The 15656-nt window shown below is 38.4% G+C and overlaps 2 protein-coding genes and 1 long non-coding RNA gene across 3 annotated transcripts; 2 read left to right on the plus strand and 1 right to left on the minus strand.

Moving 5' to 3' along the window:
• Positions 1-1441: 1441 nt before the first annotated feature.
• Positions 1442-7247, minus strand: LOC103520217 (congested-like trachea protein; the record flags this gene model as incomplete). The annotated part of the gene is made up of 3 exons (XM_026831428.1): positions 7158-7247; positions 2062-2292; positions 1442-1570 (listed from the first exon to the last, which is right to left on the minus strand). Coding segments are annotated over exons 1-3 (388 nt in total), but the record flags the coding sequence as incomplete, so codon positions are not given.
• LOC113471939 lies at positions 4516-6024 on the plus strand. Its single transcript, XR_003394447.1, has 2 exons — positions 4516-4672; positions 5694-6024. It is a non-coding gene; the product is annotated as an uncharacterized LOC113471939 (long non-coding RNA).
• A 1968-nt stretch (positions 7248-9215) lies between the features above and the next one.
• On the plus strand, positions 9216-14792 carry LOC103520218 (zinc finger protein 608-like; the record flags this gene model as incomplete). The annotated part of the gene is made up of 6 exons (XM_026831427.1): positions 9216-9315; positions 9681-9778; positions 11869-11989; positions 12448-12535; positions 13952-14169; positions 14730-14792. Coding segments are annotated over exons 1-6 (688 nt in total), but the record flags the coding sequence as incomplete, so codon positions are not given.
• Between the last annotated feature and the right edge of the window lie 864 nt (positions 14793-15656).

The following is a 15656-nucleotide window of genomic DNA, read 5'->3' on the forward strand; positions in this document are numbered from 1 at the left end:
TTACAAGAGGCAGAAATGCGAACGGCTGAAAAGGTCCGCCTGTCAGGTCTACCTGATACCTGATGAACACACACACTATCAGGTAAACCTGACAGGCGGACCTGACCAGGTGAACCTCTCAGGTCTACCTGGTAATGCGTGGCTGGCCTCAGGATTGAGTTCAGTCCGTGGTTGACCTGGGTATTCAGTATAGGGAAATCCTCTTTCATCTCAATCCTGAGTTGGTAAACCCTAGTACCTGCCTCGGTGGTGTAGTGGTCAAGGCGCTCGCCTGGTAAACAGGAGGGCGTGGGTACAATCCCAGCCAAGGTATGGAATTTCATCATATAATTTGAGAATTTGACCACAATAATAGTAGTAGCCTACTGCTGGAGTAAACGGACTTTTCAGTCCTATGCGAGCAATATAAATAAGCACTATTATTATTATTACAGTAGAACTTCGATTATTTCAACTAATTGGGACCGAGGGTAGTTGAAATAATCGAAAGTTGATTGAATTGAAATCCCACATAAAACAATGGAAAAAGGGGCAAAATTTATATTCAAAAGAACAAAATGCTTAATAAATACCCTATTTTTGGGATTGACATAATCGAGGTCCCACTGTCTAAAAGTAGAATAGAATAGAATAGAATAGAATATACCTTGTTTATACTACCAGCATAGGACTGAAAAGTCCCTTTACTCTCGCAGTCTAAACAAGGTCTTACATATTTGATTGGTAATGACATTACATTTTATGGAACAATAATAAAATTAAGACCTGTTTAAATTAAAAAAAAGCAGAGCGTAGTCCCACCTACAAAACCAAATCATCTAGAAAATTTGCATCGGATTTGCCATCAGCGCTCGAGCGATAAATAATGTCAATCAGTGTATTCATATTTTCATAGTGACATCTCATGTTACCATGAAAATACAGTGTCCTAGTCCCAAGCGATGAGTTGATGCGAGACAATAGGGTATCATTAACAGCACACTAAAAACAAGTTGGGCCCGTCCCTCCGGGAATTTTTCAGTCCGTAGTTTATTTGATCGTGGTTAAAGAAAATCAGTACCTATGTACCTACCTAATTTGTTTAATATTCAGTTTATTATTATTCTTGATAATCTGTCATTCAGTAGTTGTAAAATAAAATATTGCCAACCTAGTTAGCTTGGTTGGTAGCGCGTCTACTTTGTAAGCGCTAGGCCGCGGGTTCGATTCCCGAGCGGAGCGGATTTTATCCTGAAGGGATAATGTTCGTTCTCGGAACGGCTGGCTTTCTCCTATCCTGTCTTCCTTCTCTCTGCGGGACGATAAGACCCTAGCAGTTACAGTTTCCTCTGTCAGACCTCTTTAAAAAGAAAAAGTTCGCTCTAGGGAACTGTAAGGTTACTGCTAAGGTTTTACCGTGCTGAAAGAGAAGAAAAAAGGAAGACAGGATAACTAGACTGGCGAAACTCACCTTTAAACACGCTAGTGACTCCGTGCTGGCGTACTAACTTCCGGACCACATCAACTGGACCTGAGTAAACCTTGGCTGTCTCATTAGATTGTATTTGAAGTAGACATTTTATCCTCTCCCCTGGAATAGAGAGAATAAGATGGAAAATATATAAAATTAAATAAATCAATACTTGATTAAAAATAATAATAATAATAATAATAATAAAACTGAATTTAGTAGATTTCCAATAAAGCTAAACTCTGTAGCAGAGATAGGAGGAGGACCTCTTTGTGTTAAAATATTTTAGACCTTTTTTCTCCAAATTTAAGCCCTTTGGAAACAAATGAATTTAGTGAATAGAACTCAAAGCAGCTAAACTAATTAGAACACTGTCTAATGATACTTAACTTTTTTTTAAAGAGGTTTGATAGAGGGAACTGTAACTGCTAAGATCTTATAGTCCCGAAATTGAGAGAAGGAAAACAGGATAGGAGAAGCCGTTTCTAGAACAAACATTATTTGTTCAGGATAAAATCCGCCCCAGGCGGGAATCGAACCTATGGCCTAGCGCTAACAAGGTGACGTTCTACTAACCAAGCTAACTAGGCTGGCTAAGAGAATAGCCTTACCTGGTGCTGTTATAGCAGCAGTTGTTATCCCACTGAAACTCCCCGCTACAAAATACTGCCAGTGTGCCAGCTTGTCATTGTTCTCGTTGGTCAGAACTTTCTTCCCCGCACCGTAACCGAGGAAACTAAGAGCAAATATTGGAGCTACTCCCGTGATGGGGGCTCCCATGCCTTTGTACAAGCCAACGGCGCTTTCATTACGAACGATCTTGGTGAAACAGTCGAAGGTACCTGGAATAAAGGTGATCAACTTGTGATGCGCTGGATTCATGTGTAAGTTTATTGAGTTGACAAGAAAGGAAAAAGTAAGAGATGAGAAAATCAGAGAAACTGTGAACATAGGAAGATTAGGAAAGAAGAAAGTAGATGAGATGGTTTGGGCATGTGGAGAGTAGACGGTGAGAGCAACATAGGTAAAAAAGTAGAGAAACTATTTAGAGAAGAGAAAGGGAAGGGAGATTGATTGATTGATTGAATAAACCATTTATTATTATTTATTTATTTATTTAAAATTGATGTACAAAAAAACGATCTCTTAAGCTAATACTTAACTTATAGAAGGATTGCTCTCATCTCAATAAGTTTAGTAACTTGCCTATCTATTTTTTTTTTTTTTTCTTTTTACATAATGAACATTTACTTTATTATACTTAAGGTTATATCCACACTTTTTACATAATGAACATCACACATTTAACTTAGGACTTAGGAGATCACAAACTGAGGAGGAGAGAGATAAAGAGGAAAGCTTTAAAAAAGAGGGATTGAAGGAAGCAGAATAATGGAGGGGTAAAACGCCAACCCAAAATAAAACTGGGAAACTGGGAAAAGGTGCAGTTTAATGCTGAGAGAAGAAGAAAAACTTTGTTGGTCTGTCGTCATGGCATGGCTTGGTTTGGGTAGTATGTCCCCATTAAATTTATAAGGGATATACTATTCTGAATGAGTAGAAAGCTAGAAAAAAGTGGGTGCGCATTACCAAGAAGTAAAAGGGGGAAAAAAATGTAGAAATGGCAAAGTTAGTCAAGGAGGCTCTTAGGAAATGCTGTCATACTACAAAAATTCCAGAAGAGAGCTCTTTCCACAGCTCTTAACGGAGAATTTCATTGAATTTATTTAATTGGAATCTAAGGGTGAAATGGACACCTTTAACAACTTACTTAGGTCTTACAGGAATTAATCCATGATTTGAATTTATTTGCCTCTACATTCTCAACCAATAGGATACCAATCAAATTCTTCTACCTACCTTTGTATTGAGGTTTCTCTGTGGACATTGTCTGAAGGCGTACTTTAACCGTGTCAAAAGGATGTCCCTACGAGGACAGTTAGAATTCCTTCCTACTCCACCAGCAAAGAAATATTTGACCGGATTCTCAGCCATTGTTGGTGAAAATAAGTTAGATCAAACAGAAGCTGCAAATGAAAACAACAGTGCACAAGTTATTATGGGCTAATGTTTCGCAAGGACAATTGTGTATGGACTAACTCCAAAAAATATTGTACTCGATAACCAGCCCATTTAGCTTGGAGGGGGGCACATGACATTCAAACGCCACACCCTTAAAAATAATAAATAATAATAATAATAATAAAAAAATATTAAATACCTTGGAAGGTATCATGACTGCCTTTTAAGTGCTAGGTCACAGGTTTGATTCTCACCCAGAGCAAACATTATCCTAAACAGATGAGATTTATTATTGGGACTCCTTGCTTCCTCCTATTTTCCAGCCTAGTTAGCTTAGTTGGTAGTGCGTCTGCCTCGTAAGTGCTAGGCCACGGGTTGATTCCCGCCTGGGGTGGATTTTATCCTGATGGGATAATGTTTGTTCTCAGAACGGCTGGCTTTCTCCTATTCTGTCTTCCTTCTCTTTGATTTCGGGACGATAAGACCATAGCAGTTACAGTTCCCTCTGTCAAACCTCTTGAAAAAAAAAAATCCTCCTATTTTGTCCTGCTCCTCATCTCTTTGATTTTGAGATGAAAACACCTCCACTGTTTCAGTTGCCTTTATCTTTGAAATATCTTTGAAATAATGTGAAGTTGGGTAATTGATTAAGTTTTTGTGAAACACAAACACTACAGTGTTTGACTTTAACAAAATTCATTCGTAAAACCAAGAGACCTTCAAAATCGTCCATTTATTTATAATTTTTACCCATTTGCAACTGCTCCATTATTACCCTGGAGCTGATTAAGGGGCGGACGAAAAACGCCGATCCCGTCTGATCACGGGAAAAGTCGAAGAGGTTTATCGTAACTTTAATCTATTAGTAATGGAGAATTGAAAATTCATTCGGTGACAAGCTACCCATCTCCTCACATGAACCTCACCCAACCTGAGGGGGTCCGGAAAGCCAGCAGCACGTGATTGTGCAGAGGAGAGAAAGTCAGCCATTCCAAAAACAAAACCTATCTGTTCAGTATGAAAGAAACAAAAAAACATTTCAAGATGTAGGTACTGTAGTAGAAATAGAATGGATAAAATTTATTATTATAAAATAAATTCATAAATAAAAGCATTTATGTACATAAGATATAAAATATTTTAAATAAAAGTTACTAATATAATCCTGGAGTTCCAACAAAGATAAAATATAATCGTTAGGTAACATATACATAGAGGTCAAAGAATTGTAAAGCCAAATGTCAGCCTAAAGCTGTGACCGCACATAGTCGGAGGCCGTCGATCGACGAGGTGAATTTATTGTAGAGGCAGTGTGGATGGTATCAGTCGACATCGCAGCCGTCAACTATGAGTCGACATAGCTAAAGAACAATAGATCAGTTGCGCTTACTTGGGTGGTGTTTCAAAGTCATAGAGCAGGAAAAATGAGGACCAACGGAATTTTACTTTTTCTTCTACGACTTCTAGATCCCGAGATAAATCGATTAAAAAAATGCCGGTAAATCGTAAACTTTGACGTCACATCAAATGTCCCGAGCAAATCTCCTTCGCAGGCAACACATTAATGTGCTTGCATACTGGCGCTACCTAGCGGACGAAAAAAACAACTGCGTAAAGTCTGACATCACACATCTTTGAACTCTTTCATTAGAACGGAAAATAAAAATTGAATTTTCGACCTTTTACAGTTATTTTTTCGGAGTTTTGACCTCGGATTTGGATTTTTCCCAACTTTTTACATAAAAATCGTCCATTTATTTATAATTTTTACCCATTTGCAACTGCTCCATTATTACCCTGGAGCTGATTAAGGGGCGGACGAAAAACGCCGATCCCGTCTGATCACGGGAAAAGTCGAAGAGGTTTATCGTAACTTTAATCTATTAGTAATGGAGAATTGAAAATTCATTCGGTGACAAGCTACCCATCTCCTCACATGAACCTCACCCAACCTGAGGGGGTCCGGAAAGCCAGCAGCACGTGATTGTGCAGAGGAGAGAAAGTCAGCCATTCCAAAAACAAAACCTATCTGTTCAGTATGAAAGAAACAAAAAAACATTTCAAGATGTAGGTACTGTAGTAGAAATAGAATGGATAAAATTTATTATTATAAAATAAATTCATAAATAAAAGCGTTTATGTACATAAGATATAAAATATTTTAAATAAAAGTTACTAATATAATCCTGGAGTTCCAACAAAGATAAAATATAATCGTTAGGTAACATATACATAGAGGTCCCTCTAACTTCCTGAACTTATAAAAGGATAATTTGAAGAAAATACCTAGGAAATGATTATTCAGAATGCGATTTAAATAAATAATAATGATGAAAATAAATAAAAGTATGTAAATATAAAATATAAATTACGTACACCAATTAAAAAATATTAGAATAAATAGTCACGGCTGATGCATTGATTAAACTAAACATTAAATAGAAAAAGATATCAAGATATCCTGTCCTATTGTTTAAACAAACAAAGTAATGATTATTAGGGAGACCTACTGTCCCTCCGAAATTGAAATGTATCCCAATAAGGTACCAAAATAAAAACAATAGAATTTCTGTAGAAAAATTACCTGAGAAGTTAATTTAAAAAGGATTGAACTTGTACGTAATTATGTAACTTGTAGAATCAAAGCTTTTATAAATGTCCACCTCCTTGAAATGGTGCCACTAAATTTCGAAGTCGTTTTAAGTACTCAAGAAGAAAGCCTTAGCTGGGATTGCTCTGAAAAATATTTTGTTCTTCACCCTTCCAGATACCAACCACACAAGACGTTGCTTAACTCTAGTGATTCATTGGAGAGTAGTACACAGATTCAACGTGCTTTTCTCTCTGGCTGGTCTACTAACTAAACTTATTAAGCAAGCTCAGTGTATATTCTACTCCCAGAAAGCAAGCAGCATTAGCTGGGAATGCTCTAAGGAAACTTTGACGTCACATCAAATGTCCCGAGCAAATCTCCTTCGCAGGCAACACATTAATGTGCTTGCATACTGGCGCTACCTAGCGGACGAAAAAAACAACTGCGTAAAGTCTGACATCACACATCTTTGAACTCTTTCATTAGAACGAAAAATAAAATTTGAATTTTCGACCTTTTACAGTTATTTTTTCGGAGTTTTGACCTCAGATTTGGATTTTTCCCAATTTTTTTACACAGGAATCGACCATTTATTTATAATTTTTACCCATTTGCAACTGCTCCATTATTACCCTGGAGCTGATTGAGAGGCGGACGAAGAACGCCGATCCCGTATTCCCGTCTGAACACGGGAAAAGCCGAAGAGCTTTGTCGTAACTTTAATCTATTAGTAATGGAGAATTGAAAATTTGTTCGGTGACAAGCTACCCACCTCCTCACATAAACCTCACCCAACCTGAGTGGGTCCGGAAAGCCACCAGCACGTGATTGTGCAGAGGAGAGAGAAAGTCAGCCGTTACAAAAACAAAACCTATCTGTTTAGTATGAAAGAAACATGAGAGGCATACTACGGGATGGGCATGCTACGACACAGCCCACATGCGTCTAATGTAGCAGTTGTTCCACTGCTACGAAATAAAAACGGCGGTGGAACACTCATCTTAAAAAAAAAAAAAAAAAAAAAAAAAAAGATTTGAATTCATTTGCCTCTACATTCTCACCAATAGGATGCCAATCAAATTTCTTACCTACCTTTGTACTGAGGTTTCTCTGTGGACATTGTCTGAAGGCGTACTTTAACCGTGTCAAAAGGATGTCCTACGAGGACAGTTAGAATTCCTCCTACTCGAATTATTACCGATTTCCCCCTCTTCTGAAGGAATGTTGGTAATTTCAGTCCAGAATGTTACATGGGAATTCTACATCTCTTGTCTAACAAACTCTTACGATTCCACAAAAATATTACTTTTGCCAAAGCTCTTGATGGCCAATCAATTGAAGGTTGAAAGGTTAAGCCTGGTGAAGAGAAGCAATTATGTTTTGGTGGTTGTATTAATGGTAATCAGCAATATTGGTTACTGTACAAGTCTCTAAACATAGGGGCAGGGCCATGTTTCTGTGAGAAACTTTAAAACAAACTTAACCAATACTTTAGCTATCAGGCACAATGTTTTTTTTTTAGGATTAACAAGCTATGTCATTGATTGATTTTAAGCTCAAAATAAGTATGTGTTGCAAATTTAGCCATGTAGGTACCTACTCATTCACTTCTATGGTTCTCATTGGGTTTCATGTGATATTTTTGATATTACAATGTTATTTTTACAGCAAGTATAAGTACCAGTTCCAGTAACACTGCCTGCTTCATAACTATACTTCCTCTGAATTCAACATACTTAAAATCATGGAATACTGTTGGTAGTGTTGGTCAGAAAGTTGGATCCTTTAGGCAGGTGGCAACTTTCTAGGTCTCTTGAGGACTATACATACACATAGTATGAGTGCTTTTTTCTTTCAGAAAACTTTCAGAAATGGATGGCACCTGTAGGTACTAAACCACAAAAAAAAATGTCTATTAGTATCATTTCCATTTCTAAAAGTTTCCTAAATGAAAAATACAAACCATGCAATGTATTTGAATATTTTTTCTTATGTGATTTATATTGTAACTTTTGCATAGTAAAAAATGCAATGTGCAAAGTTCTCATGGAAGAGGCTAGAATTAAGTAAATAAAGATTTTTTCCTCATCCTGTGTTTAGAAATTATTGTGAATCAATCAATCATAATTACAAGTTGACGGTTATATTCCTCTATGCCAGAGTGGCAGTCAGTAATTTGGTATTTTTCCTCTTTCAAGTTGGAGTGTAGACCAAATGGTATTTATTTATTCTGAACTCCACAGCTTTCAATATTCAGAATACCTCCTGGATTTATAATTACTTAAAGATGCTTGGTTACCTAATATACTTTCTAATGGTTTTCATGTTTTCAAACCATTTTAAAGAATATTGCAATATTTTTTTCCTGTCTGCTTTATAGGGTTTTACAATAGAGGAAAAACAATGCTTCTTGGGTCTTGTTTCATTAATGTTAGCATTTGTTCACAGGATTTTTTTTACAAAAGTCAAAGTATCTCCAAGTCTCCTTGAATTTTTGAGATTTCCATGAATTTTTGAGATTAGTTTGTACTAAATGTCAAAAGGTTGTCCATCAGAAATTTTTTTTCTTAAATTTCAATTTTTGGACTAGTTTTACATTTTTAGCCTCTGAAACAACCCTAGCTAGTTTGATTTTTTTGGGTTGACATTTGGTTTGGCTACAAAAATTTAACAAGTGGATACTCTTTACACTCAACCTTTTCTATTTCTTTAGCAAAGGAAATTTCAGGCTGTTATCCTCTTTGATAAAAGTCCTCCAGCCAGACTAAGCTGGTCTACTGCCTGTTTAACATCCCCCCAGACCAGACTTGTTTTTCTGAAAGATATTTTTCTAAAAGTTGGATTTTTGAACAGTAGTTAAACTCTTCTTAATCACATTTTCCTGTGTTCAGACTGCAATAGCTTCTTGGTTATGGATAACTTTATTAAAGCATTAATATTTTCTTTAAAGTTATGTACGTATGTATGAATGTTCAGATAAAAATAAAGTATTTGTTGAGAGAAAAAAGAAGAAGAAGATTTACAGGCAATTACAATGCCAATAATCCTAAGTTCGTGTTCAGACAGGGTTGGCGCTTTTCGTCAGCCTCTCAATCAGCCCTGATTGCTTTGGGCTGATATTTGGTTTTGGCTACTTTTTGTTACGATTGAATGCTCTTTGCACTCAACCTTTGCTATTTCTTTAGCAAGGAAAATTACAGGCTGGACTACCCCCTGTTTAAAGTCCCCCAGCCAGACTACTCGACCACAGGTTGAAACTTGAACTGTTGACTGTTGAAACTTAAGGAGTATTTTCCTCCCAGGAAACTGACCACTGAAAAATTGATCCTGCTCCATTCAGTTCCCACTGCCACTGCCTTAGTTAGCTTGGAGGGTAGTAAGCGCTAGGTCGCTTGCAGATGGTCACCCATTCGAATACCAGCCACGCGCAACGTCGCTTATCTTGAGCGATCCATGGGGACTGATTTATTTAACATGCTATCCCTGCTGGCTGACTTTTTTTGTGTATCCTGTCTAAAAACTCGATTTTTTTCCCCCTTTCTCAATCATTCTGATTCTGTTTGCTCTTTGTTACTCCCTCCTTAATTGATTATCTGTTTTATATTTCTCTCACAGGCAACCTGCACAATTCCTCCTCCTCTGTTGTGACATCATCAGCATCCGGTCTCTCTGATCTGCATGACATTCGACACAAAATTAAGACTGAACAAAAGGTAAGCCAAATTAAATTAATAATCAAAAAAGATAAAAAAAAAGTCTACCACATATTTTAGTAAGAAAAACCTCATTAAAATGGGGAAGAACATAGAGAAAAATAAGAAGTGCTCGTAGAGTCAACACTTCTCTCGCCACTTGGTCTGATGATGAGAATCTGAGTCTTCGCGAAAGCTCACCAAACTTTCTTTAGTTGAATGTCAAATCTCAATTGTCTTTTAAAAAATTTTAATCTTGAGAAAAAGTCGTTTGTTTTTTACAAATATTTTCTTGATTGAAGAAAAAAAAAACGAACTTAGTAGATTAGCCTATTGCTGATCTAATGAGCATGATTTCAAAGGTCATAATATAAGAATGAAATGAGTTCTCAACGATTTTGCAGTGAATATTGTGTCTTTGTTTCACAATATTTTGAAGACATGTTGCAAAAATATTCAACACGAAATTCGCTCATTTGATTTTGAACCCAACGACACAAAATTGTTTTATTATTATTATTATTATTATTATTGCGAGTTAGTTCGCGAATATCGCGAGTTAGTTCGCTGATATCGCGAGTCAGTTCGCGGATATCGCGACTCAGTTCGCGGATATCGCGAGTTATTTCACGGATATCGCGAGTTAGTTCGCGGATATCGCGAGTTATTTCACGGATATCGCAAGTTAGTTCGCGGATATCACGAGTCAGTTTACGGAAATCGCGAGTTAATTCGCGGATCTCGCGGGTTAGTTCACGGAAATCGCGAGTTAGTTCGCTGATATGGCAAGTTAGTTCGCGGATATCACGAGTTAGTTCGCGGATCTCGCGGGTTAGTTCGCGGATACCGCGAGTTAGTTCGCGTATGTCGCGAGTTAGTTCGCTGATATCGCGAGTCAGTTCGCGGATATCGCGAGTCCGTTATTCGCGGATATCGCGAGTTTCGCGGATATCGCGAGTCATTTCGCGGATATCGCGAGTCATTTCGCGGATATCGCGAGTCCGTTATTCGCGGATATCGCGAGTTAGTTCGCTGATATCGCAAGTTAGTTCGCGGATATCACGAGTTAGTTCGCGTATCTCGCGGGTTAGTTCGCGGATACCGCGAGTTAGTTCGCGAATGTCGCGAGTTAGTTCGCTGATATCACGAGTCAGTTCGCGGATATCGCGAGTCATTTCGCGGATATCGCGAGTCATTTCGCGGATATCGCGAGTCATTTCGCGGATATCGCGAGTTCCTCCACCAAGTATATCTTCACCGCTCAAACCTCTCTCCTCTTCTCTGCCTCTGGGGAAGCAGCTCTCGCATCATCCTCATTTAGGTACCAGTGCGGGACCCGCCAGCACAATCATGGCTGTAGAACACTCTGCCACTGTAGACAAAGGTAATAATGAGGTCATGAGTTTCAATTCCCACCCTATAAAAATGAAAAACAATAAAACTCATTTCTATTGGTTAACACAACATTTTTAGCCAGACTAGGTATTACAATTCTCCTATTTCAATTGCAAATATTCAGCAGGTTGTTTCCTGGTGTTCTCATGTTGATCCAGCACCTGAATGGGAAGTATTGTGTCTCTTATTGCCTATCTGATGTGGGATATACCATGGGATGGGCATGCTACAACACAGACCATAAGTAAGAGTCCTATGTAGCAGATTTTGCAAAAAGAGGGACAGAAATAATGCTAATTAATTTAGCCCACTTCTCAAAATCATCTTTTCATGTCTTATTTTAAATGGAAATGCACATTCACAAGTTACAGATTCTACCATCATTATTACCTATGTCAAATTTAAAGCTTTTCCCTAATTTTAACCTGTTTTGTTCTCAATAATTTCCAGGTCTGAAAATGAAAATCAAACGCACTCAGAAGCCGTCGGGTAACAAACAACATGAGATTGTCAAGTCAGGAGGATCTGGTGCCTCGGGTAGTACCATGGGATCTTCAGCCAGTGTAGGCAATTCTTCCTCTGGTAAGTATTAGATTTTTATAAGCTTAACCCTTTAACACTTTAAGGACGGCAGCCATTATGCATGAATTACCCTCCTGCCGGCTGAGATTTGTATGGGAGACTCCGGTCACACTCTAGAGTATCTCGTTTTGCAGGAGACGGCAGATGTTTGCATAGGTACCAGCGTAGGTACTATTACGGAACCAGAGTGTTTGGGTCCTTGTGAACCAGGCACTAGTGTTACACTAGAGGGCATAGTATGGCATGAAACTGAAGGTAAGGGAATAGAATAGAATAGTGTAGGTACTATCACGGAACCAGAGTGTTTGGGTCCTTGTGAACCAGGCACTAGTGTTACACTAGAGGGCATAGTATGAGGCATAGTATGGCATGAAACAGAAGGTAAGGGAATAAGCTAGAGCTTATTTATACTCCTCAACTAGAACTGAAGAGTGTCTTTACTCTAGCCTAGTTGGCTTGAAACGTAGCGCGTCTACCTTGTAAGCGTTATCGCGGGTTTCGATTCCCACCTGGGGGCCAACTTTAAGCCCGTCCACATTTCAAGCGTAGGTATTCGCCTGAAAACCCAAACAACCTTAAAAAAATGACATTTTTTCTGCTCTCTGACTTTGAAAACTCACCCGAGTCAGCGCAACTGCTCTATTGTGGGCAAATTCATTGTTTCGAAGACAACCCTAGCCGTATAAATGAATGTATATTCTATTTTCTTTCAGGTGTACTTGTGGTGAATGTAACTTGGCGAGGCAAAACCTACGTGGGTACTCTGCTAGACTGTACAAGGCACGACTGGGCACCTCCTAGGTAAGAACAAAAAATAAGAATTATGTACTTGTAATTATTTTCAAATTCAATTAAAAAACAACTGATAAATCTTCAAACAATCTGCTTCAAACAATCTTACCTAGGAGGTCTTGTCTTTGTTTTTTTAAGCAAGGTTTTAATTTATAAAAAATTACACCTATTTTGTACCAAATACATGAGACCTTGTTTAGACTGCGGGAGTAAAGGGACTCGAGAACGATCTACAGCTGTTTTATCCAGAGGTTAGATAGAAGGAACTGTAACAAGAAAGGTCTTATCCTGAGGTCTTACCGTCCCGAAATCAAAGAGAAAAGGAAGACAGGTTGGGAGAAAGCCAGCCGTTCTGAGAACGAATCTTATCTGTGTTAGGAGGGAAGTTCGTCCCCCGCAATGCATAGATGTTCTTTTTATGTGAATATTTTATTAGTTCCCTCCCACCTTTTAATTATGTTCTTTTTTTACTTTGAAAGAAAAATCGTGATAAATCAGAAACAGATCGAAGCAGCTGGCTTTCTCCAATCCTGTCTATCTTCTCTCTTCGCTTTCGCAAGGAAGAAGCAAACAGTAGCATTACAAGTTGAAAAACAAACGATGATACACTGATTGAGTAGATGAGGTCCGCGCAGCATTTTTGATCAGCGTGCCACTTTTCTCAACTTCTGCATTATGCTGGTATGCCATCAACAAGTATTTACACAACTATCCAGGAACTAATGTAGTGAGGGTATTATAAGGGGGAATTTCAGAATAATTGTTTATTTCTTTTTCCACTCACTTGACACAATACAATAATATGAATTACATGTCATTATTTTCAAATGTCGGGAACTTGGCCATTAGGTCATTCTCCCACGATTAAAAAAAGAGAAAAAAAAAATATTTTCAAATTTAAGAAAAAATAACTCTCACACTATTAAACAACCTTATTGTACGTAAGAAGTGATACATGATACACTGATTGAGTAGATGAGGTCTGCACAGCCACTTTTCTCAACTTCTGCATTATGCTGGTATGCCATCAACAAGTATTTACACAACTATCCAGGAACTAATGTAGTGAGGGTATTATAAGGGGGAATTTCAGAATAATTGTTTATTTCTTTTTCCACTCGCTTGACTCACTACACTGAACTGACTTTCGCGTGCCACACGGCCTCATATTTTCGTCTCAGATTCTCACATTAAGAAGAAAAGTCATGAAGAAGAAAACAGGAAAGTGTACACTAAAATAAAAGCTTCACATCCAATATTCAACAATTATTGTACGTACCTATTAAGTAAGATGAAATGATAACTAATACTCTTCACTAGAATTCAAGTGAAGAGTTATCTTAATTCATATGGAACTTCACAAAGTTACTGAGTTCTCCATCAAGATGTCAACAATTGTAGCTCATTTATTCTCTTCGGTTTCAGATTCTGTGATTCCCCTACCTCAGACTTGGACTCGCGTACCACCAAGAACTCGTCAGGCACGGGCGGGGGACGCACGTCGAAGCGGGGTCGCAATCTCAACTCCGGCTCGGGTGGGGGTTCGTCCAGTAGTGGCGGAGTGGCAGGCTCCCTGGGGGGGTCGGGGGGGAATGGGCTGGGGTTCGGGGATCTGAGTAATTTTACCGAGACACGTGACCAAGGTATATTCTATTCTATTTAACATGGAAGTCAAACCTTGGGAGAAAAGCTCCAATTTCATTGGACTATGGGGTATCAAAGATTTTCAATAATGGAGCAGTTGCAAATGGGTAAAAATTATTAATAAATGGTCGATTCCTACGTAAGAAGTTGGGAAAAATCCAAATCTGAGCTCAAAACTCCGAAATAATAACTGTAAAAGGTCGAAAATTCAATTTTTATTTTCCGTCAGAGTCCTGAACTCTGACGTCAGACTTCAGGAGATGCAGAAACGTATGCGCCCAAACATGAATTGCGCAGAAATACATGCGCACAAACAGATTAATGTGTTGCCTGCGAGGGAGCTTTGCTCGGGACATTTGATGTGACGTCATCGCCTACGAGAGCGTATGCCGTGACGTCAAAGTTTACGATTTACCGGTATTTTTTAAATCGATTTGTCTTGGGATCTAGAAGTCGTAGAAGAAAAAGTAAAATTCCGTTGGTCCTCATTTTTTCTGCTCTATGACTTTGAAACATCACCCAAGTAAGCGCAACTGATCTATTGGAATTTTGTTCTCAGGTAACTCATCCAATGGTAATGGAAACGGAGGTTCAAGCGGAAAGGATGCTAAGAGTCAGCGACGTACCACAAATAATAGCAATAGTTCCGGAGTTATTGCAGACAAAGCTGGTAAGTATTAGGCTAAGAGTCAGCGACGTACCACAAATAATAGCAATAGTTCCGGAGTTATTGCAGACAAAGCTGGTAAGTATTAGGCTAAGAGTCAGCGACGTACCACAAATAATAGCAATAGTTCCGGAGTTATTGCAGACAAAGCTGGTAAGTATTAGGCTAAGAGTCAGCGACGTACCACAAATAATAGCAATAGTTCCGGAGTTATTGCAGACAAAGCTGGTAAGTATTAGGCTAAGAGTCAGCGACGTACCACAAATAATAGCAATAGTTCCGGAGTTATTGCAGACAAAGCTGGTAAGTATTAGGCTAAGAGTCAGCGACGTACCACAAATAATAGCAATAGTTCCGGAGTTATTGCAGACAAAGCTGGTAAGTATTAGGCTAAGAGTCAGCGACGTACCACAAATAATAGCAATAGTTCCGGAGTTATTGCAGACAAAGCTGGTAAGTATTAGGCTAAGAGTCAGCGACGTACCACAAATAATAGCAATAGTTCCGGAGTTATTGCAGACAAAGCTGGTAAGTATTAGGCTAAGAGTCAGCGACGTACCACAAATAATAGCAATAGTTCCGGAGTTATTGCAGACAAAGCTGGTAAGTATTAGGCTAAGAGTCAGCGACGTACCACAAATAATAGCAATAGTTCCGGAGTTATTGCAGACAAAGCTGGTAAGTATTAGGCTAAGAGTCAGCGACGTACCACAAATAATAGCAATAGTTCCGGAGTTATTGCAGACAAAGCTGGTAAGTATTAGGCTAAGAGTCAGCGACGTACCACAAATAATAGCAATAGTTCCGGAGTTATTGCAG

The sequence above is a fragment of the Diaphorina citri genome, unplaced genomic scaffold (genome assembly GCF_000475195.1).
Source record: "Diaphorina citri unplaced genomic scaffold, Diaci psyllid genome assembly version 1.1 scaffold3334, whole genome shotgun sequence".
NCBI lineage: Eukaryota > Metazoa > Arthropoda > Insecta > Hemiptera > Psyllidae > Diaphorina > Diaphorina citri.